This window comes from Vicugna pacos, chromosome 11 (assembly GCF_048564905.1).
Source record: "Vicugna pacos chromosome 11, VicPac4, whole genome shotgun sequence".
Taxonomy (NCBI): domain Eukaryota; kingdom Metazoa; phylum Chordata; class Mammalia; order Artiodactyla; family Camelidae; genus Vicugna; species Vicugna pacos.
Genome location: NC_132997.1, coordinates 78,247,582 through 78,270,878, shown reverse-complemented (window position 1 = coordinate 78,270,878; position 23,297 = coordinate 78,247,582). Strand labels below are relative to the sequence as shown.

The 23,297-nt window shown below is 47.9% G+C and overlaps 2 protein-coding genes, 1 long non-coding RNA gene and 1 other non-coding gene across 7 annotated transcripts; 3 read left to right on the top strand and 1 right to left on the bottom strand.

Annotated features, from left to right (window-relative positions):
* The first annotated feature begins 1,205 nt into the window (after nt 1-1,205).
* On the top strand, nt 1,206-1,278 carry TRNAA-AGC (transfer RNA alanine (anticodon AGC)). Its single transcript has one exon. It is a non-coding gene; the product is annotated as a tRNA-Ala (tRNA).
* A 1,128-nt stretch (nt 1,279-2,406) lies between these two features.
* On the bottom strand, nt 2,407-13,689 carry LOC140699405 (uncharacterized). 2 transcript variants are annotated; one of them, XR_012077556.1, is made up of 5 exons: nt 13,650-13,689; nt 10,815-10,890; nt 8,717-8,834; nt 5,659-5,824; nt 2,407-3,449 (listed from the first exon to the last, which is right to left on the bottom strand). It is a non-coding gene; the product is annotated as an uncharacterized lncRNA (long non-coding RNA). The 2 variants fall into 2 exon arrangements; XR_012077557.1 differs by having other exon boundaries at nt 5,659-5,821.
* On the top strand, nt 5,965-6,751 carry C11H10orf95 (chromosome 11 C10orf95 homolog). Its single transcript, XM_072972204.1, has one exon. It carries the CDS (start codon nt 5,965-5,967, stop codon nt 6,622-6,624), a length of 660 nt encoding a protein of 219 aa, XP_072828305.1. The 3' UTR covers nt 6,625-6,751.
* A 1,490-nt stretch (nt 13,690-15,179) lies between the features above and the next one.
* CUEDC2 (CUE domain containing 2) lies at nt 15,180-23,285 on the top strand. 3 transcript variants are annotated; one of them, XM_072971798.1, is made up of 9 exons: nt 15,180-15,370; nt 21,317-21,403; nt 21,745-21,888; nt 21,984-22,045; nt 22,132-22,271; nt 22,357-22,539; nt 22,675-22,736; nt 22,823-22,883; nt 22,961-23,285. In XM_072971798.1, exons 2-9 carry the CDS (start codon nt 21,330-21,332, stop codon nt 23,105-23,107), a joined length of 873 nt encoding a protein of 290 aa, XP_072827899.1. In that variant the 5' UTR covers nt 15,180-15,370; nt 21,317-21,329; the 3' UTR covers nt 23,108-23,285. The 3 variants fall into 3 exon arrangements, with proteins under 3 accessions (XP_072827899.1, XP_006210528.2, XP_072827898.1); XM_006210466.4 differs by lacking the exon at nt 15,180-15,370 and adding an exon at nt 15,991-16,144; XM_072971797.1 differs by lacking the exon at nt 15,180-15,370 and adding an exon at nt 16,183-16,205.
* The last annotated feature ends 12 nt before the right edge of the window (nt 23,286-23,297 follow it).

Genomic DNA, 23,297 nt, shown 5'->3' with positions numbered 1-23,297 from the left:
CTTACCCACATCTATGCTTTCCCGGCTGTGAGAATAGAAGGCAAGAAACCCAGCATTCAACATGGAGTCTGGCACACTAGGACCTCCATAAATTGACTAAAGGAGTCCCCCAGCTGTTCCATCTCTGGCTACATGTGCCTTTGTTTCAAAGTAACCCTGAGTCTTTACTTACCCTGGGTATCCAATGGGGAAACAGGAGAATTGGGAGGGCTGCCAAGAGGCCAGAACTAGATGTGACCAATGGGAAAGACTTTGGCCCCTGTGTTGCGCTTAATGCCCATGGTTACGCTGTGAGGTCCCTCAGCCCTCTGATTTTATAGACAATGTAACCACATACCCTTTTGTGTCAGCACCAGGGCTGAGCCTAGTGATTATCTGATTTCCCTTCCCAGTTGTCAAGCACAGAGCTAACTGGGAGGGGACATGGGGTACAACTGAAGATCATATCGCCTGCCTTCTTGAATCATATCAGAGTCCCTGGATCGTGGGAGAATTCTCTGCTCCCTTGGCTTCTGACCTCTCTGATCTAGGTCCCACCATGTTCTCCTCGTATCTAATAACTCCTCCTCTGACCCCTTCACTGGGGCACTTTTTCCCAGGGCTTTCTTAGGCAGAGGGACGGTCCCCTAAAGTCCCCATTTTCAATACTCTTTTCACATATTCACTTAAACTTGTCAGGCCATAGGGACAAAGGGACAAAACTGTTAAGAGCATAGACCCCAAGAGTTCTCATCGCAAGGAAAAAATTTTTTTCTTTTTTTGTGTCTATCTGAGATGATGGATGTCAACTAAACTTATTGTGGTAATTTCACAATATTTGTAAGTCAAATCATCATGCACTATGGGAATGTAAATTGGTGCAGCCACTATGGAAAGCAGTATGGAGGTGTCTCAAAAAACTAAAAATAGAACTACAATATGACCCAGTAAGTCCACTTCTAGGTATCTGAAAAAAAGGAAAACTCTAATTTGAAAGGATACATGCACCCCAATGTTCATAGGAACATTATTTACAAACTGCCAAGATATGAAAGCAACCTAGTGTCCACCAACAGATGAATTGATAAAGAAGACGTGAATGTACATGAGATTTGGTATACCTGGAATACAACTAAGCCATAAAAAAGAATGAAACTTTGCCATTTGCAACAACATGGATGGACTTGGAGGGCATTATGGCAAGTAAAATAAGCCAGACAGAGAGGGGTGGGTATAGCTCAGTGGTAGAGCACATGCCTAGCATGCATGAGGTCCTGGGTTCAACCCCCAGTACCACCATTAAAAAATAATAAATAAATAAACCTCATTTCCTGCTCCCCCTGAAAAAAAAGTTTAAAAAAAGTCAGAGAAAGACAAATACTGTATGACCTCATTTATACGTGGAATCTGAAAAAATAAAACAAACTAGTGCATATAACAAAAAAGAAACAGACTCACAGATACAGGGAACTAGTGGTTACCAGTGGGGAGAAGGAAGTGGGGAGGGGCAAGATAGGTGTAAGGGATTAAGAGGTACAAACTACTATGTATAAAATAAACTACAAGGATATATAGAACAACACAGGGAATATAGCCAACATTTCATAATAACCATAAATGGAAGATAACCTTTAAAAACTGTGAATCACTATGTTGTACACCTGAAACTTGTATAATATTGTACATCAACTGTTATCTCAACTTAAAAAAACAAACAAGATCATTGCCCTCAAAAGGCATTAAGTGGAACCTAACAAATTGGCAGCCATGATGACACAGCCAGGGTAGCAGCTGTTTTGGTAATTTCACCTATTACCTTTCCTTCAAGACTATCCCACCTCCCATCTCTAGCCTGAATATAAAACTGCTGCTGGATAGGTCCCCTAATGTCCCACCTGAACTAATCACCTCCTCAACTTGTAGTCACCTATTAGTGTTCCTTATCTTGATTGCCTTGATTACCCACCCATGTTCTGACCAAGCTAAGAACATGTGTGTCCACCTCTATCCTACCCTCTCCATCTAGCTAGTTATACGGCATCAAGTCCAGGTGAATCTACATCCATGTCTCTTTTTCCATCGCCTGCTCTTGTTTTGGTTGTCAGTTTTCCTCCCCAGTCCATCCTCTACTTTGCTCCCAAGAGAGCCTCTGATCAGGGGGGGTCACTGATACAAAACTACTCAGGATGTTATATTTTGAAATTTTTCATAATAAAATTCTAGTGGAAAAGCATTTAGTGTAATGATGCAAACAACAGAAGACTTCATAGTATAATAACCCAAACATTTAATTTTCTAAAGACTAACATGATATTTTTTCCTAATAATTTTTAAAATGCCCATTTCATTACGTCTTCTGTAGTTAAGTTTATATAAAGTAAACACAACTGGTTATGTATATTAAAAAAACACTTCACTCAAACTAGATTAAGCAAGAAAGGAATTTATTGGGGGATGAGAAGAGGGGAAATTGGATGAAGGTGGTCAAAAGGTACAAACTTCCAGTTATACGATAAATAAGTACTAAGGATGTAATGTACAACATAATGACCAAAGTTGTATGGTATACTGGAAAACTGTTAAGAGCATAGACCCCAAGAGTTCTCACTGCAAGGAAAAATTTTTCTCTTTTTTTGTATCTGAGATGATGGATGTCAACCAAACCTATCGTGGTAATTAATACTTTCACAATATTTGTAAGTCAAATCATCATGCCGTACACCTTAAACTTATACAGTGGTATATATGAATTATATCTCAATAAAACTGGAAAGGAAAAATAGGAATTTATTGGCTCATGTAACTTTAAAGTCCAGGGTTCAAACGGTATCATCAGGACCCAATTTCTCTCTCAGACCCTTGGCTCCACGCTCAGATATGTCTTCATCTCTGAATACAGAATTGCATTCTTTCAGATTTCTGTCCAGGGGAGAGAGCACTTCCCTCCATTCAGCAAGAGAACAAAGCCCTGGGCTTGGCTCCCATTGGCTCAAATTGAGTCACACGGCTACCCTAGACCAATCACTATGACCAGAGGGATGACAGTGATGACTGGTTTAGCTCTAAATCACCAGGTAACTTAAGGATGGAATAGAGCCAGTTACCCCGGAATCATTTTCCTGAGAGTAGCTACAGTGTGGGACCCCCAAAATGTGGGGACTGTTACTGGAATTAGGGTGAATGAATGCTGAGAAACTCACAGCTTGCTCCTTATCTTTCTCATTTTTCCTGAAAATTCCCTTCACAGACCAGCAGAGGTCTTCAGCAAGCATGTCAGAACCAATATTAAAACACAGGCTTTTCACTGTCCCAGGCTCCAACTTGAGCTTGGTCTCACACTCTCCCCATCTGCCACCCAGGGATGACCGAATCCCCCTTGAGGAGAAACTGGCCGGTCCCACAGGGTCCATCACTGAGCTCCAGGTTGGGGTGAGGTCAGTCTGCAGGTAGTCTTGGACATTCCTCAAGTGCTGGGATTTGGAGAAAGAGGCAAAGTTAGAAATAGGAGTGGGGAGGTTTATTAATTTCCTATTGATGCTGTAACAAATTACCACAAACTTAGTGCCTTAACACAATACAAATGTATTATCTAACAGTTCTGGAGGTTAGAATGCTGTCTCATTAACAAAAAACAAGGCAGAATTGCATTCCTTTTTGGAGGATCTACGGAAGAATCCATTTCATTGCCTTTTCCAGCTTTGAGGCCCCCTGCATTCTTGGGCTCATGACCCCCTTTCATCTTCAAAGCCAGCAATAGCTGGTTGATTCTTTCTCAATCACATACTCTGACTGACTCTTCAGCCTCCCTCTTCCACATGATTCCTGTGATTACACTGGGCCCAGCCAGATAATCCAGGATAATCTTATTTTAAGGACTGCTAATTAACTACCTTAATACCATCTGCAATCTTAATTTCCCTTTGCCACATAGTATAACATACTAGCAGTTCCCCAAGGATTAGGCTGTGGACATTTTGGGGGTGGGAGGCCTCCCCCAACAAGGGCCACTGTGTCCTGGGACCAGTTCTTAAAGTGAACAGAGGGGACTCTCTTCTGGGAGCTGTGGGGTAGAGGATGTTAGGTAGATACCCTAGCTCAGTCCTAGCTGCTGTTCTCACTAGGCCACTGACCTGAGTTAGAATTGGGAAAGCAGCTCAGTCAGGAAGAAAGAAATGTGACATCACCAGGGTGAGTGTGGACCTTCCCAAAGGGTAGCTGGGCTTTGAGGTATGCTGAGAATCTAGGAGAACCTGTGCAGGTTACTAGTGATGCTGCTTAAGTCAACAGAAGACTGGGAAGGAAAAGTATGATGGCCTGGCAGCCCAGCAGCTGGGAGAGGGTATCCGTTTTAATTATCCAGCAACTACTAACCACCCCACTGGGGAAGAGAAGTGGAGGGTCGTGACCTGCAGCCAGAGGAGACTGAAGCTCAGACAGGGCTAACCCTCTCTGAATGAAGCAGTCTTTCTCGCTTCACTCAAGTAGCTTCTGGGCTTCGGCATCAGATGGACTGTATTCAAATCCCACTGTGTCACTTATAAATTGTGTGAACCTGGGAAAGTGGCCTAATTTTTCTGAGGCTCTCATTCCTTATCTATTAAATAAGAATGATATCACCATGTTCTTCATATGACTAATAGGAATTAAAAGTTCTTTTAAAAAAAGTTCTTATGTACATTCTAGAGGAGAAGACTGTTATTTAGTCTGAAAGAAGCCCCAGCATGGATTGGTGATAAGGCTAATGTTAAGAGTATGAGTCCTTTTTTTCCTGGAATTTATTTTGACTTTTTAAAATTTATTTAATCTCAGTATAGACGGTTTACAATGTGTTAATTTCTGATGTACAGCATAGTGATTCAGTTATACACACATAAATATTCCTTTCCATATTCTTCTTCATTATAGGCCATTACAAGGTATTGAATAGTTCCCTGTGCTATACAGTAGGACCTTGCTGTTTATCTATTTTATACATAGTAGTTAGTATCTGCAAATCCCAAACTCCCAAACTCCCACTTTATCCCTCCACCCCTCCTTCCCCTCTGGTAGTCTTGACAGACATGGGGTTGAATTTGTCCTTAGCATAACTAGCTGTGTGAGTTTTTTGGACAAGATACTTAACCTACATAAGCCTCAGTCACAGAATACATCTATTATGTACCAAATCTGAGGCAAGTAGCTTCTTGCTATGTGAAGTGGGGAAAATATTAGTACCTATTAGTACCTCATTCCTAGGGTTGATGTAAACTTGAAGTTAGATGCTCATAAGCAACTTGATTCAGTGCCTTGTGTGTAGGAGCTTCAATCAAATGTTAGGTTGACTCAACACATTTGGAGGGGTTGGGAGGATTAGAGTGTGGAGAATGGGGAGCTAAATTGATTGGAAAGGACACTGAGATGTCCTCGGTGATGTTGTGGGCATCCCTGAGGACAGCCCTCAGGATCTAGGTTGGGGACGGTATGACCGGCAGGCTCACCCAGCGTAGACACAGGCTGGCTGGCCTCTGGCCAGCTCAAGGTGTTTCCCTTCGCCTGGAAACGGAGAGGTGTGGCTAAGGCAGGGCATGTCTCAACTGAAAAGTGGTGGAAAGGAGTCCCGCTCTTGGACCTTTCCGGCTCCCAATAATGCTGGACACCAGCTCCCCTGGGCTATAGGAGACAAGTGAGTGGGGAACTTACCTGGGAAGAGCATTTCAGGACTGAGGGCTTGTAAAAACATCTTGGGTGCTTCTTGCCTGCTGGGAGCCTGGGGTTCGGGCCCACTCCTGGGCCAAGAGGTGAGGTGGGAGCTGAACTCCTTAGAAAGAGTTCCTCAAAGCCATAGGCACGCACGCAGGGGCTCCTACTGTGAACCAGACCCCGGGTTACCAGGCTGCAGGGATGGTGGTGGAGATAAGAACAAAATGTATCCAGCCCCCATCTCTACCCCAGGTCTGGACCAGGACGAGGCCCCAGCGACAATACCTGCCACCTGAGCTTCAGACTATGTACACATACTGCTGCCTGGCTCCCGGGGAGGACGTTTGGCCTCTGCTACAGCCCCTCACCTACACTTACCTGCCGGCCCCACTGCTGCTGCCCCCCATCCAGGCCCACAACTTCTGCAGCCGGCACCAGAATCTGAGCGCCAGGGGGTGGGCGGCTCCGCAAGAATACCACTGCTTCCACGGCGTCAGTGCGCCCCTGACAGTCGTGCCGCCCTTTTGGGCCTTTCCGCAGGCCTACTCCGCCGCCCTACAACCGCCGTTCCTCGCGCCCGGCTACAACCGGGCGTTGCGGCAGGAACCCGAGGCAGCAGGGCTGGTGGCTACCGAAAGCTGGGCACCGTGGCCAGAGGGAGGCACCCTGCAGGCTGAGCTGCGCTGGGGCCGCGTGGAGCGCGCACTGGGCCAACGCCTCGAGTTGCCGGACCCCGTGCGCCAGGAGTTGCGGCGCGTGTACGGCACGTACCCGCGCACTGACGTGCGCGTCACCTACCGCGGCGGCGAGTTCCTGGTGCAGGGCGCGCCGCGCGTGCGTGAGCCCGAGTACCGCGTGGAGAGGCGCGTGCTGCGCCCGCCCGCCAGCAGAGGCAGCGGCGAGGACAGTCCTGCGGGGAAAACGGCGGAGCGTGGCTGCCGGAAGAAGAAGAAAGGCCTGAGTTGAGGGCACCGCGGGGCCTGGCGGCTGACCCGGGTGAGCACGCACGCTGCAGCTGCGCCGCAACTGTGCGCCGGGGCTGGGTGCACCTGTCACCTGTTTTTTTGTTTTTTTCTTCTTCTTCTTCTTCTTCTTCTTCTTCTTTTTCTTCCCCCACCGCGCACCTCCTGCACTTACTTGATTTCTCTCAGGTTATTGCTAGTTGGTGGGGAAATGGCCAGGAGGGATCAAGGACATCTCTGGGTGGGTGTCCTATTACTCCTTGCTTCTACTTTGGCTTGGGAAGCCTGGGTGTGTGGTGGAAGGAGGGCCTGAACCCTTTGTTTCGTTTCCACTCCCTCCTCCTCCCCTTCTTTCCCTTTGAAGCCTGCCGGGCAGTCAGCCCTCACTTTCCCTTTTTCTACTCCTCCCTCTAGGAAAGCTCCTGGAACTCCTCGAGCTGAGGGCCCACCTATCCCCAGCTTGTAATGAAAAGTGAATAAATAAATGAGCGAAGTCAATTGTAGGCTTCAAGATCATTATGTTTGGGAGTGGGGGTGTTTCTTTTTTCTTTTTTAACACCTTTATTGTGATATGGTTCCTGTAGAGTTTCTTCATCAGTGTAAGGTGAGCCTTACTTCCCGTCTTGGAGTACAGGAGTTGGGGAGGTGAGGATTAGAGTGGACCTCTGGAAAAAGTGTGCTTCCTCGCTGGCTGGACCTAGCTGCCCTCTTAACCGGCACTCCCAGTACAGGAGGACACTGTCCTAGGTCCTGAGGCCCACCACCCACAGAGAGATTCCGAGGGCACAAGCTATTTTGTTGAAATGTGGATAGCAGGCATGGCTGAAGAAGGGATGCCTAAGACATAAATTTAGGGCTTGCTCAGACATTTTCTAGTTGTGTAACTAGGCTCTCTGAGCCTCAGTTTCTTCATCTGTAAAAGAAGCATCAAACCAACCTGGCCTATCTGGAAAATTTACTAGGGTTGAAATTTAAAATGATTGTCACTTCTTGTTTCCTAATTCTTGCTAACAGTCTTTAATAGGCTGAAATTGCACTATTCAAGGAGTTTGCTAGAGGGTTAGGCCACACATCCAGTTTTAACTACGGGTCTAGCCAGATCACCAGATCTGATGCCTAGGCTGTATAAATTTGGCTCCTCATGGAATTGCTTTTACTGAACTTCCATTTGTATTTGGCCAACAGCTACCTGGGTTTACAGGTATATTATTGAAGCTGTAGATCAGTTGATTGAACACTACTGTGTTTATGAGCTTCATAGAGAAGTTCTGTTTAACCTCAGCACTTGGTAAAGATATTTCTCCTGATGAGTGGTTTGCTTTTATCTTTGAAGTACCAAGGATCTCATAACTGATCATAGTTTTCTCTTTGCCCTGGTTTCTATGGGGCTCAGAGCCAAATTTGCTTAGCATTTTTGTGTAAAACCTGGGTCCTGAACTGTTATCCCTAGTCTCCAACTTATTTTCCTTCCTTGTTTTTTTTTTTTTAAATTATAAAACACAGGAAGGTGTGATGGCTCTGCTGTGTGACCTTAGGTAAATAATTTAATGCTCCTGAACCAATTTCCTCCTTGTAAATGGGGATGATGGTATTAGGACCTATCTCATAAGGTTATTGAGAAGATGCCATGAAATCCTACACACAAAATGTTTACTACAGTGTCTCGCATGTATTAAGTGCTGAAATGTTAGTGTTTGTTTTTAAAAAGTAGTTTACAATACAGAAATGTGTGAAATAGGAAGTTAATATCTTTTCTAATATCCCTTACCCTCAAATGATCACTGTGAGGTCCAATCTAGTATTTTTTCCTCTTTTTCTCTGTACATAGTATTAATTACATAAAAGGAATTACAGTGTTTGGTCTGTGGCATTTTACATTAAGTATATCTTGGACATTATTTCCTGCCAGTGCACATGGAGTTACCTTATTCTTTTAACAGCCACCCAATATTTTATAGCATTTGGATTCTTTCCAAAGTTTTTTTTTTTTTGAAATTCAAATGGCTTTTATTTTCATATTCACTGAACTTCCCCAAACTGGGTCTTGCTTACAAGAGTTCTTGGTGGTTTTCTCCCTGGCTCTGTCCCTGACTTACCCTTGGAGCCAGGATGTGTTGAGGTGGTCCAGCATGTGGAAGGGAGAAGAGAGGAAACAGCCAGGAATGACTCCAACCCCATCCCTTCTCATGGACTCCCAGGAGCTTCCCATGTCCACTTAGGGAGAGAGGAAGGAAGATTTTCTTTACTCTTTGTAATCTTGCTTCCACCAAAACATGTCAAGGTGTAAAACCTAGCTATTCAGTCATCTTTAGGGAACATGGCAAAGGGCCTTTCCTTTTTCTCAAACAAAAAGGGCTTTGGACCCCAGGTTTTCCCTAAGGGAGGAAGAAAAAGCTTAGGGAGAGCAGAGAGCAGGAGAGAAGTCAAAAGAATCCAAAGTCTCATAGAAAGGCACTGGGGTTCTTTCCAAAGTTTTTAGCTATTGAAAGTCCACCCAACAGATTTCTTGAGTGCCTTTTATTTGCCAGGGATTGCTCCCTGAGCATACAGTAGTGAATGAAACAACTCTGGCAGTCTCTGTACTTACAGAGCTTGCATTTTAGTAGGGAGACGTGGGGATGGGGCAACAGGCAAATAGATAAAGAGCAGTTGTTACAAGTATGACAGCAGGACTAAGAGGCTGAAACAGAAAATGTGGGTGGAGTAGCAAAACTTAGAATAAGGTAATCAGGGAAGGCTTCTGTGAAGAGGTGACATTTAAGCTGCAATCTAAAAAATATGAAGAAGCTAGCCATGCAGAGAGAAGTGTGAGAGGAAGCCAGGCAGAGGGCATGGTGAGTGTAAAGGCCCTGAGGAGTGAAAATTACCTTCATTCACTTGACAGGCATGGAACCCACAATATGCCTGCCAGGTATTATTCTAGACACTGACATTACAGGAGAAAACCAAACAACTCCCTGCCATGACAGAGCTTACTTTAGAGGTATAATGTAGAGAAAGAGACTGACAACAAGCAAATGGGTGAATACACAATGTAATGTCAAATAGTGATAAGTGATGGAGTGCTGTTTTCAATAGGATGGTTAGGGAAGGCTTCTCTGAAGAGGTGACTCTTGAGTAGAGACCTAATAAAGACCTTTACAAGCCATTTGAATACCTGGGGGAGAAAAGCAAGTACAACAACCTTGTGGCTGGAGTGTTCTTGTCCTGTGAGTGAGTGGAAAAGTGACAGTTAATGAGGTTAGAGATGAAGCTCGATCCTGTGGCACCTTGAAGGTGCTTTTGGATTTTCTTCTTAGAGATAGAGAGTTATGAGCAGGGGGAAATGGGATCAGGTTTTTAAAAAATTATTTTGGACATTGTGCAGGAAAGAGACTGTAGAGGGACCATGGTGGAAATAGACCAGTTAGGAGGCTTTGGAAGTAATATGGGCAAAAAATAAAGATAATGGCTTGGTCTTATTTGGAGTTAGTGAGGATGATGAGAAAATAAACATCCATGAATATGCATCTTTGTTCACATATACAAGTGTTAAATTGTGGAATCTAAAGTCTTAGAATTAGAAATTCAATCACTGAACAGACACCCCAGTAGCATCAAGCACAGCCAGTACCCAGATTTTTGGTTCTAAATTCCATTCTCCACTAAAAGGAGCCTGTCCCCTTGGAAAAATGGCTGATTCCAAGGCTGTGGCAGGGAACGTTCAAGATAAGCCTGGAACAACTTGTGCCAGAAAATAAAGGACTCCTCAAAAATGTCAAAAGAACAAAGGAGCCAGCTTGAAGGGACTTTGAACAAATCAGGGACAATTTCAGCATCAAAACAAATAATTACAGTAACAGATTATAACCTACTGAATAAAACAAGGATCCATAAGTCCATACAAATATTAACTAAATAAATACATATGAAAGGAAAGCTCTTCCTTACAGTAGAAGGAATAATGAAATTAGAAAATCACCATTCCCAGTCATCATAGTAATAATTGATTGAGGTGAGACTTATTCCTGGATATTAAAACTAATGGCTGAAACCATGAGAAACCAGATATTTATATCATTTCAAAATATGTTCCAATGAGATGTTTATTAAGTACAAATTTAAAAATAGTAACCTGTTAGCACAATAGGGAAAACTGGTGGATAAGACTTTAATCCCATTGCAGGAGTCCCTCTTAAGCAAAGTCTTTCTTACCGTCTTTAACGAGCGACTTTAAAGTTTTTTCTTTAGCAGAAACAAATCGACATCATAAGCTTTCTGATGTGTTAACCTGAGAAAACACAACATCAATTCAGCAGCAAGGCATAATTATGAGGAAGCATAAGATAAACCTAAATTGAGAGAAAATTGTTCCAAACTGTCAATGTCATAAAAGACAAAGGAAAGCTGAGAAACTGTTTCAGGTCAAAGGAAACTAAAGAGACATGAAAACTAAATGCAGTGCATGATCCTGTTTTGGATCCTGGACCAGAATGAAAATTGTTGTGAAGGACAGTATTGGGACAAGTAGCAAGATCTGAATAAGGACTATAGATTAGAGAAGCAACATGGCAAAAGGTTAACAATTGGTGAATCTGGTAGAAGGGTAAGCAAGAGTTCTTTGCACTATTTTGGCAACTTTTCTGTAAGGTTGAAATAATTACTAACTAAAAATAAAAATATCTCACAGATTTTATGTTTTAATTTTGGAGAATGTCTGCATACTGGTAAGCTTCCTCAAATCCTTTTTTGAAACAGGGCAGGTTTCAAGTAAATCATGAGTCTCATAGCAAATAAGGTGTGTTCTGAATTCCCTTTCTTCTCTATCCTCTCAGGTCCAGACCCTTGAAGTCTCAACTTCCCCATCTCTGAGGATCCCTTTTGCTCCTCTTCCCTTCCACTTATGCCCTGGTAATGCCCAGAGGCTTCACACAATTTACCCCTATCCCACTGCCCCAGTGAGTGAGGAGGCCTCTGATTACAAGCTTTTTGAAGGAGGTGCTGCCACCCAGCTCAGTCCAGCATGCCATTACTTCCAAATCCCAGTGCTTGCTCCAGCCCTATGGGTGTAAGTAAACCCTACAGGGAGACTAGATGTTTCTTCCTTTGATCTTTTCTTTGAACTTAATCCTGAGAAGTTTAGAACTCATAAAACATCTGGGCTGCCAGGGACCTTGCTGTTCACCTGGTCCAACCCCCTCAATTTACCTTATGCTGGGAAACTGAGGCCAGAGAGAAGGAGTTACTCACCCAAGGTCACACAGTAGGTGAGAATCCGGAGCTTCTAGATCCCAGCAGGGGTTGGGCCACCAAACCCTGGTCCTGATGGCCTTGTCCTCCTTGCCTTGCCTAGCCTTATCCAGCTGTGGCATCTGGTTAGGAGCCCTTCCCTCAATCAACCCTGTCTGACCAATTTTAAGCCCTATCATGCCTCCCAGCTGAGTAGCTCACATTCTACTTAAGGGAGGATAAGAAGAACCATAACCTCACACACTTAACTGAGAACTTTCTATGTGCAGGCACTGTGCTAAAGCCCTGTACAGAAACTATCATTTAATTTAATCTTCACCTTGATGTGGTTGGAACTACTATTCCCATTTACAGATCCGGAAACTGAGGCCTATAGAAGTCAACAATTTACCTAAGGGCACACACGGAGAATGCACCTGGGATATCTGTATAGTCTTAACCGCTAGGCCACACTGTCTCTTCATACATGAGACACCCTCAGCAAAATGCAGGGAACATTTATTGAACAGCTACTATGTGTGGAACACTGGACTAGACCCTCTGGGACTCAGGAGTTGAGCCCCACTGGAAGAGGAGTGTGGAGGATTTGTAGGAGATCATATGCACCATTGTGGGGTTGGAGAAGCTTCTTCTAAGAGGCATCTCAGAGAGGCTTGAAGGATGTATAGGATTCCAACAGAGAGCAATGGGAAGGAAGTGTCCTGAGAAGAACTAAGGAGGGATCAGCATGAGTAAAAGCATGGCAGCAGGAGCAGCAAGTAGCAGGGTTTCATTGGAGGGCAGGTTATAACCAGGGAGCAGTGGAAGATAAGGCTTGAAAGTAAGTGGAAGCCATACTTTGAAAGATTTTAATGACAAGGTAAGGAATGTGGGGGAGCCATTGACGTCTTTGACAAAAAGAGTAGCCCAAGTTGAAGTTATTAAAAGATCTCGCCAGTGGCAGGATGGATGCCTGGAGCGCCTGGCTGGGACGCCGTGAGCCTGAGCCAGCAGCTCCCCCGTAGTCTCAGTATCGAAGGTACGGCACAGCGGGCACCAGAACTGAGTCCCTAGGGCATTTGCTAGAGCTCACAGCCTATGGAATTCAGTTCTCAGAGCCAGGTGGCCAAAGTTCTCTCAGCCTTGATGCTGCCTTCCCATGCTCTCTTCTGTGAATTTTCTCCCATTCCCAGGATGGGTCAGATGAGGAATCTGGAATCTCGAGATTCCTCCTAACCCACAGAGGATCTGAGCTTGGAGCTGAAAATAGGGGCCCATAGCTGGGGACAGAGGCAAGTAATTTTTTCTAAATTCCAACAGGATATTGATGTAGGATATGAGGGGATGGTGCTCAGGGCCGTGGTAGGGGTTCTATGGGCACTGCAGAATTAGTTCCATCACCTCCTGTCCAGACGTGCTTCTGGTGGGGCCAGATGACTGGATGGGCAAGGGGCTGGAGGAAAAGCCAGAACATGTACACTGAGAAGGACATCCCTCTAGAGACTGAGGGGATTCCTGAGCCGAAGGGGGCCCCCCAGAATGTGGATCCCCAAGATAAGAGGCCCAGGAATCCCAACTCCGTAAAAATTTCCCCACCTGAAGTGGAGATCTGAAGTACCTGGGATAGATAAGGGAGTGGAAGAGAAAGATTTGCCTGAAACATACTTTGATTTCTAGAGCATTAAATTGAGGGCTGGAGTGCTATTCCCATTCACAAAGCAGAGCTGCAGCCTATCCCTGGAGAGGAAAAGGCAAGCCGGCAGGCTCAGGAGCCACCGTACCCCAACCCTGCTTGATTAAGAGAAAGGAGCCCACACTCACCCATGAAGCCTGTTCTCTCCCTCCTGGAGCTGGAACTGCAGTGATGCTCTCAGAGACTGCTCCTTAAATAGGGCCCCCACCCCGCCCCAGCCAACTCCCGCCCCCGCCCCATCCTGGCTCTTCTGAGAAAGGAGGAAGGTGTGGGAGGGCTGGGCACCCTGCCCAGAGAACCCTTTCTGACCTCAAGCAGGAGCCGGGACACCCCTCTTGCCCCACCATCCTTCGAAGCATCCCCTTCCTCACCTCAGTCTCTGAGTCCCTCCCACAACCTTGAGACCAGCCAGCTGGGTTCTTTCTCTGATGTTAATCTCTGGGAAATCTGCCCTTTATGCCTAATTCAAGCCCAATTCCTCATTCTAAAGTTGGATGATGGGTAATTAATGTGCTGGGAGAAGCTTCAGCAAAGTCTTCCAGTTTTTCCCATCAGCTGAGGAGACCCAGTATCAGCTGCAAAATTCCTATGGGGGAATGGGGAGAGAGCAGGTATCACACTACCTTTTTTCACCCCCTGTGGCTTCAAGGAGCATCAAAACCTGTAGGTAGAATTTGTTTCCACCGTGGAGAGAGAGAGACTGAGACCTGAAGGGACAGAGGGAGCTTAAGGTCTGGCCAGCTCTGGAATGCCGAACAGGACAAGTGTTCCCTGGAGCCCCTGCCCTACAGTTTGTGTGTGTCCTTGTGTCTGTGGTGGTTCCCCTCTCTTCAGCCCACCCTCTGTCCTCTGACTCCAAAACCTTACCCCTGCTGCACAGAGTTGAGACCCTCTGGAGTTTGAGTTGGGAATTGAGGGACTGCCCCTAAGAAGTCTTTCCCATCATCCTTCCCTGGCGAAAGCTCAGGAATTTCCTTCCAGTGATAATATGTAGCTACATCCCTCTGCCATTCAAGGAACAAGCAATGGGAGAGATGGAAAGCACAGCCTCTGGGATGGCCACAAGGGTCTTGGGCTGGGACTAGGGACAGCTTTACTGAGGAAACCTGAAAATTCCCGTAATGGGGGTGGTAGGGAGAGACGAGTCATCAGTATTGTGCAATAGATTGGGGATGGTGGTGCTGGGGAGTGGTGGGATGGCCTAATCTTTAGAGGGCTGGCAGCTACCCACCACCCCCTTCCCAGGGGCCTGCTTGGCCAGACTTCAAAGTGGCTGTTACCCCACCCCTCATTAACCCCAGCAGCGCCAGGCTGGCAGCATCAGTGCTTTTATGGGAGACGCGACGCCAGAGGTGCTCCCTCCTTGTCTCTCCCCTTTCCTGCCCCCTCTCCCCAGCATCCAAATTGCTCTCTTTGAGGCCAGAGGACCCTGGTGGGGAGGTGGGAGTCTGCAGTGAGGGACAGGACTGGAAGAAGGCGCAGTGATCCCATTTTTGTCCATATTTTGACACTGCCTCAAGTCCATAGGGAAGAAGAGAGGACGGGACTTTCTACCTTAGGCTGTGAGCTCCTGAAGGCAGGGACAGTCCCTGGGTCCCCAGCACCCTATAAGGGGACTAGCTCTGAAAGGGGGCTCATCTCTGCTGCCTGGGGGTGGACTAGCTTATCCTTGAAGGGAACTCTTTCCCTCATGACCCACTGAAGGCTTCCTGGGAAGGGAAGGCTGTGGGCTTCCCCATAGGGTAGCACCGGGAAGCTGCCCTAGCAGAAACAGAAAGAAGAAGCCGAGGCCTTACTGGGTTCTGGAGTTCAGCTGTCCTGTCCGGAATGAGAAGCCCTGCCAACACCGGTAGGAAGGCACTAGGGTGGGTTTGGTCTGCAGGCCGTCCTGGATCCGGACTTAGATCAGTCCTCACTCTGAGCACATGCTGCCCTCCAACCCCAGATCCCCATACAAACCAGGCTCCATGGCCCCAAGACCCAGAGCCTGTAACCCACCCTAATCTTGGGGAAACATCACTGTTAAGGGAGTGCAAAGGGGACAGAATATGGTGAGAAAGTCGGCACCTAAGATTGATGGATGACAGGGCTTTAATCTAGACTGCACAGAAGAGGGAGAGACACTGGGATTTGGTGAAGAACACCAGGTCTAGGAGTAGGGACCACCAGAACCAACAAGGGAGCCACGGCCCTGTAGAAGGATGGGAGAGACAAGGAGAGGAGCGGGAAAGCTATAGAATTTTAGAGGGGAGATTTTGGGGCAAGGAAATAATGCAGATGGTAAATCACTGGGTGGGGTCAAAATATTCTCGGTGTCGGGCAGTTGACAAGGAATTAGGAGGGCAGTCACGGAGACTCCACCCATTGGAGGGAACCCCACGCTTAACTCCTCCTTACCCTATACAAAAATGGCCGCCGCGGGAGCCCATCCAAAGCTCTGGGACAAATGAGAATAGCCCCAGGGGCCACGCCCTGTTATGGGCATTTGCCCTTCTTAAAAATGGCTACCACGGCGCTTCTGAAAAGAATCCGCTCTGGGCCCCGCCTTTGATCTCGTTGGTGGGGCTGGGGGATGAGAGCTTCACCGCGCGGGACAAGTCGCCGGCGGCGCCCGACGGAGCAGGTGATTTCCCCTCCAGGCCCCGGCCCAGGGCTAAGAGAGTCGCGGAGAGCTTTGGCCCAGGGTACCTGTTCTGTGTGTCTCCCCACAGCACCCCCCGGGGCCCGCCGGACCCCCATCTGTGATTCTCTCTGTGGCCTGTATCATGGCACATCCCAGCTTGCTCAGGCCTCCCTCGTCATGTGTCACCCAGGGCCGCAACCTCATCCCTAGGCCGTTGGGCCCACTATTGTGAACCTTACGGGTACCCCGCTAGTTTGTTTAGGGAGCTCCCGCTTCAGGGGTCGGCCATCATCGTGGTCCCACTTCCTGTGCTCCCGCTCCCTGCCCCCAATTTGTGCTCCCGCCTGACTTTGGATGCCAGAATTCCTGTACCCCTCAATGTCCTTGGCGCCTCTGAGAGCTGACTTGGGGGTCAGGGGACAATAATGTCGTCTGGCACCTGCATTATGGGTCTAGCGCCCCAGGAGCCTGGCTTCGTAGGAGCTGGGGGAAGCAGTGAAGACCTCATTTCTAGAGCCTCTGAGTGCCCCAGGACTTACTCCACACTGCTTCCCAGGACTCCTGCCCCCACATGGCCTTCTGTTCTCCTTTCACCTTGAGCACCTCCCCACCCCAGGGGAACAGCGTTTCACCCCAATCTCACTGAAATTTGTCCAGGCCTAAATGGAGCATCTGGAGAGTCCTGGCCTGTGTCTGGTCCCGGGGACACTCTCAGGCCAGCTGGGGGCAGTGAGGATGGGGCAGTCTGCGTTGGCTGCAGGGAGAAAGTGAGTCTTGCAGAATGAGAAGCAAAGGAAAAGACATAATGAGTGGGGAGAATGGTGTGAGCAAAGATTCTGAGGTAGGCAAGAGGGCCAGCCAAGCAGGAGAGGAGGATTAGAATACAGGCTGGGGACTCGCCGTTTGCATCATGAGAGGTGATATAGTGGCGGTTTACAGTGAGGGTTCTGGAGCCAGACTGCCTGGGTGTAAATCCGCCATTAACTTAGTGTGTGGTCCTGGGCAAGTTACTTAACTTCTCAGTGCATCTGTTTCCTTTTGGGTAATTGAGATAGCATGATAATATTAGTATCTATATTTTAGGGTAATTGTGAGGATTAGTTAAATGAGTACATGTAAAGTGCATAGAACAATCCCTGGCACACTGTAAGCAGTCAGTGAGTGTTAAATATTACTGTTATCAGAGATGTTTAGACAGGACTCATGGCAGGATGACAATCACATTTCATGGGTGCCACTAACCAGTGAGCCCTGATTTGGAGCCCCCAGGAAGTAATGGGGTTCTGTGGACTATGTCCAGAATTTAAAAAGTCTCATGGAAATCACGTTCTTGCCGTGGAGAAGGTTGGCTGCTCAGGCTACAGCTTCAAGGACTATAGGGGCAAAATATTAGAAGCCTCTTAGTAGGAAAAAAGTGCTGAGGAAGCCTAAGGGATGGAGAAGGGTGAAAGAAAGAAGTGGCAAGCTTTGAAGGCTGAATAAAGTTTCTAAAAATGGAGGAAGGGGTATGTTCCCTTAGGAGACATGCTACAGCAAAAGCTCAGGAGAGGAAAGACTTTTATTTGGGCACAGTGAGGTGTTTCCCAATGATTACTGCCTGGCCCTCAGACATTGGTTAGAAACCTAGGGGGCATCAGACACATTCCTGAGGGCTTCTTCTCTAGAAACTGGGCTTTCATGCAGCATCCATGGGCCTTTGTCCCAGCAGAGGTTGGCAAGCTACTGATAGCAGCCAGGATTTAGTGTAACCCAGGGTGGACTTAGGTCTCCATAGGGGGAGCTGCATGATGGAATCTGGTATGCCTGGTCTGAGCAGTTCTGCTCCTCCCCAGGGCCCATGCTAGGGTCTGGAGCAAGAGGCTGGCCTCTCCCTGGCAGTATAGGGCTTCTCAGTCCTGCTGTCCAAAGTGACCGCGTGCTGTCACAGCAACTGTGTTGTTACCACTCAGGGAGCCAGGGAACTGTGATTATAGATAGTATTCTTGTCTCAACCCACTTGGAAGTCTTGATATCCTCCCATCCTGGTGGACCCTAGAACATACACTCAACTAGGTGTCCTAGATTTATCTCTTGACTACTACAGTCAAGCCAGGGGACTTTGGGAAAGTCATTAAATACACTGAGCTTCAGTCTCTTCATCTGTACAGTGGGGAGTAACTGTTTCAGTGTCTACTTCACGGGAGACACTGAGTGTACATTGATGAACAAGCCAGGTGTCTAGTCCCTACCCTCATGAAACAAGTGGAAAAAATATTCAACATTGCCTCAATCATTTTAACATTATAGCTGTGAAATGTGCTAAGTAAGGAAAAGTGCAGTCTGCAGTGAGGGTGTAAGATGAAGGGGACTAAACAAGTCCTAGAGGATCAGGGGCAGCATCCTTTGAAGGAAATTGTAAACTGAAACGTAAAAGGTGGAGGAGTTAGCATGTGAAGGGGTGGAGGTGGGAGGTCACCCAGGCAGAGGAAGCTGTTCATGTAAAGACCAATGCCATGAAAAAGATGGAGTACTGGCAAGCTGAAAACAAGCCAGGGTGGAGGGGAGTGATCCAGGGAAGGTGTGATACATGGTGAGACTGGAGAGATGTAGGCAGGGGTAAGGCCCTTAATCGAAGGCCACAAAAAGAATCTGGAATTATCTGGAGGGAAGTGGGAAGTCACTGATAGGTTTTAAGCAGGAAAAACATGATTTTTGGTAAATATCATACAACAGTGACCTTTGTGGAGAATAGGTTATTGGGTGAAGGATGGTGGTAGGGAAGAGGGTTAAGAAGCTCTTGCAGTTAAGGCAAGAGATGGAGCAGAGTGGGAGTAGAGATGGAGAGAAGTAGATGTGTTGAGAGATAATGGTCAGGGCTTGGTAACTGACTGGATGTAGAAGGCAAGGGGTAAGATGGTGTCAAGGATAATCCCCAGACTTGTGGCAGGAACAGCTGAGTGCATGGACATACATATACTGAGGACAGCCTTGGAGGACTAAAAGACTTGGGAGAACATCAGTTTGGGACATGTTAAGTCGTCCATCTGGAGGTATCAGAGACATAGATGTACAAGTGTGTAGCTCAGAGGAGGAGACTGAACTGGAGGGTTGGATATTTGGGAAATGGTGACATGGAGCTGGTACACGAAGATGTGGGCCCAGATGAGATCTTCCAGAGAGAGAAGGTGCAGACTGAGGAGGGAGGAGGAGCAGTGCTGAGCCTGAGCTTTGCTGCCACATTTAGAGGGAAGCAGAGGAGAGAAGGCCAGAGGAGGGAGCCTGGGAAGAAATGGCCAGAAAGGTAGAAGAGAAGCAGGAGGGCATGATGCTCCGAGACCGGTATTGATGCTGCCTGAACGGGCAAATATTAGGTGAAACCATAAGAAGTTGCCTTCTTCTCTTTTATCCTTTTTCTTCTCTTCCCCTTCCTTTCTTCTTTTCTTCCTTTAAAAAAAAAAATTTCTGTGGGGGAGGTAATTAGTTTTATATATTTATTTTTTAATGGAGGTACTGGGGATTGATCCCAGGACCTCGTGCATACTAAGCATGCACTCTACCACTGAGCTATACCCTCCCCCGCATCTTTCTTTTTTAAGACCAAAACCAAGTAATATTGGCAAGCTCATATTTAGACCAAAACCTGAAGAAGCAACTCATAACCTTAGCCTGAGAAATTTTAGTAGAGAGGTTGAAGCAGAAGCCAGACTGAAGCTGGGGAGAAGGGGAGAGAATGGAGAATAGTAAGGGAATAGAATCAACAGGACTTGGTGATTGACTGATTGTAGCAGGTGGGGTTGAGAGAGGGTGAAATCAAGGGTAACCCCCAGGTTTCAGGTTTGGCAGCTGAGTGAGTGAATGGTTGTGTCACTCAGTGAAACAAGAGGAGGTGCATGTTTGGAGGGAGGTGTGCACAGATGGGGAGGATATAGTAAGTTTGGGGCAGGTGGAATTTGAGATGCCCCTGAGTCTTCTGAGTGACATGATGAGCTGACATTTGGACCTATGTGTCTGGAGCAGTTCATTACCACCTACGTGTTCCTGATTCCCAAATAGACTTTAGGGAGTCAAAAACATATAGGTGGGAATGAAATAAGTAAATAAATATTTATCAAGCACTAAGTGCGGACATTTTTCTAGGTGCTAGGGCTATACCAATGAATAAGACAAAGCCTCCCCACCCCCCTCACACACCTCCCTCTTGGAGCTTATGTTCCATCGGGGAAGGTAGAAAATAGGCAAATAAACATAAAATAACATTAAGCTGTATTATATGCTGTATAGAAAATAAAGTGGGGTAAGGGATTGGGGAGTATGAGGATGCTTGTTTGGTAGGTTAGTCAGGGAACGTCTCTGTGGAGGCACCATTTGAGCAGAGCCCTGGCGGAGATGAGAGGTCAGCCATGTGGATATCTGGAGGAGATAGGTAGGAAGAAGCTGGGCAAGTTTGAGGAACAGCAAGGAGGCTGGTGGGGCGGGAGTAGAGTGAGCAAGGAGGGAGTGGTGAAGTTGGAGAGGTAAGCAAAGGCCAGATCATGTAGGGCTCCGCAGGCCTTGGGAAGGAGGAGGGAAAGCCCTCTGTAGATAGCCCCAAGCTGCTAGAAGGGCAAGGACTGGGCAGGAAGAGAGAATTCATGAAAGGCTTCTCCTTCTATCTGGGCCCCAGAGCCAGAAAAGCCCCTTTGTGCAGAAGGTGGGTGGCCCATTCTGGTTGGGGGAATGGCTGTGCTCAGTCCTGAAGCCTGTGCCTAGAGGGGCTGGACAATGGGCCCCTTGTGGTTGGACTTGGGGGCCAAATGGCTCTCTCAATGATGGGATTCCTCAGCCAGGAGGCATGTGACCCCAAGACCTTGGCTTCTTGCCAGAGGGTCTGGGCCTATTGCTTGGGAATGGGGTGGGGAGATGGGAAGAGGTCACGGGGTGGGGTGAGGGAAACCTCCACTCTGGTGACTTTCTTCTGAGACAGTGTCCTGCCCTGTCTCAGGCTGGAGGAGGTGGAGAGATAGACAGGGAGGGGTTGTAGCTCTGCTTGAGAGAGCGGGGGAGGGCTGGAGAGCTAGAGAGCTGGAGGCTATGGGCAACGTCAACAAATGGTTTTCACAGCAGGGCAGGAGGGAGGAGCTGGCTGCCCCTGGACCTAGTGAGTAGAGGGAGGCAGAAAAGGGCCTGACAAGCCTCCATCTTGTGTCCCTTCAGAAGAGGAGAGAGCATGGAGCTGGAGAGGATTGTCAGTGCAGCCCTCCTTGCCTTTGTCCAGATGCACCTTCCAGAAGCTGACCTCAGGTAGAAGCTGCCCTCCTAGAGGGATCATGGTAGGGCCCCGGTTGGAGCTGCTGGTCAGTACTCTGGGCCCTGGCCAATGGAAAGACTGGGGTGGGAACTACTCAGCCCTATTCCTGATGTGGGGGTACTGATTTTGATTTGCTGGTATGGCCTTACCTCTCAACCTGTTCCTGTCACCCTTGTTGACCAAATGGGAAACCAAAGCTCTGAGGGAGGGTGGGATACTCTCTGGCTTTAAGGCTTACTGTCTGGCTCATGGACCCCATGAAGTCAAGGGCTAGAGTTCCAGGCTAGGTAGGGATGCTGGAGGTAACAGGGCTTGTCCTGTTTCCTTCCTACAGCGGCTTGGATGAAGTCATCTTCTCCTACGTGCTCGGGGTCCTGGAGGACCTGGGTCCCTCAGGCCCATCAGAGGAGAACTTTGATATGGAGGCCTTCACTGAAATGATGGAGGCCTATGTGCCTGGCTTCGCCCACATCCCAAGGTGGGGCCTGGCTGGGGCCAAGAGAGGGTGGGGGAGCTGGCTGATCGTGGAGGGTGGGCATAGCTGTCCTCTTATCACCCCCCTTGTCTTTTCAGGGGTACAATAGGGGACATGATGCAGAAGCTCTCAGGGCAGTTGAGTGGTGCCAGGAACAAAGGTGAGTCTGGGAATCAGGCACTTGGGTGACTCAAACCCTCACCCCCAAAGCCCTGGCAAACCTGTTGCTCTCTCTGCCTTTTTAAGAGAACCTGAAACCAAAGAGCTCTGATGTCCAAAGTCAGGTATCCATATCCCCAGAGCCCTTGCAGAGGCCTGAAAAGCTTAAAGAAGAGACTAGGTCTTCTCCTGCTGCTGCTGCTGCTGCTGGAGATACCCAAGATGAGGTACTGGTAGAGGAGGTTACCAGTGAGGGAGCTGGGGGGCAGGAAAAGAGGAAGTACTACCTTTTGTCAACATTTATGCCCACAGGCAGCCGGCACTGAGGAGGAGCTGCTGCCGGGGGTGGGTGTACTCCTGGAGGTGTTCCCTACCTGTTCGGTGGAGCAGGCCCAGTGGGTTCTGGCCAAAGCTCGGGGAGACTTGGAAGAAGCTGTGCAGATGCTGGTAGAGGGGAAGGAGGAGGGGCCTCCAGCCTGGGATGGCCCCAACCAGGTATCCTCTGCTAGACCCCCCCACCACGTGTAACCTGAGCTATGTTCCACCTTAGTAAGCCCCCGCCCCTAGCCTATCCCCATCTGCTTCTCCTACTGGTGCCCTAGGGCCTAGACTGGGCTTCCCTCTTTGCAGGACCTGCCCAGGCAACTCAGAGGCCCCCAGAAGGATGAGCTGAAGTCCTTCATCCTGCAGAAGTGAGTCTGGGCTGGGCTGGGTCAGGCTGGGCCCTTAGAGGGTCTCCCCAGAATGACAGGAGTTTTACCCAGCTAGTTTTTGGCAGGTACATGATGGTGGATAGCGCAGAGGATCAGAAGATTCACCGGCCCATGGCTCCCAAGGAGGTGAGACAGTTGGGGCTGCTAGGGGTGTGGAGTGGGTCCAACTGTCTTCTGCTACTCAATGTGTTATTGCCTGACAGGCCCCCAAGAAGTTAATCCGGTACATCGACAACCAGATAGTGAGCACCAAAGGGGAGCGATTCAAAGATGTGCGGAACCCTGAAGCTGAGGAGATGAAGGCCACATACATCAACCTCAAGCCAGCCAGAAAGTACCGCTTCCACTGAGGCACTCGCCAGACTCTGCCCGAGCCTTCTAGGCTCAGATCCCAGAGGGATGCAGGAGCCCTACACCCCCATACAGGGCCCACCCAAACTCCTGTTCCCTTTCTTTACCTAATTCTTGCTCCACAGTGTTAACCTCCTCTTGGAGCTGCCATGGGGACAGTAAAGGTAGCTCCGGGAAGATGTGAGTGCA

Bases quoted from the DNA above. Each gene is read 5' to 3' on its own strand.
- CUEDC2 (XM_072971798.1), top strand. From the start codon at position 21,330: ATGGAGCTGGAGAGGATTGTCAGTGCAGCCCTCCTTGCCTTTGTCCAG. The intron at 22,540-22,674 runs GTATCCTCTGCT...CCCTCTTTGCAG, and splicing joins CCTGGGATGGCCCCAACCAG to GACCTGCCCAGGCAACTCAG. The intron at 22,884-22,960 runs GTGAGACAGTTG...ATTGCCTGACAG, and splicing joins GGCCCATGGCTCCCAAGGAG to GCCCCCAAGAAGTTAATCCG.
- C11H10orf95 (XM_072972204.1), top strand. From the start codon at position 5,965: ATGTACACATACTGCTGCCTGGCTCCCGGGGAGGACGTTTGGCCTCTG.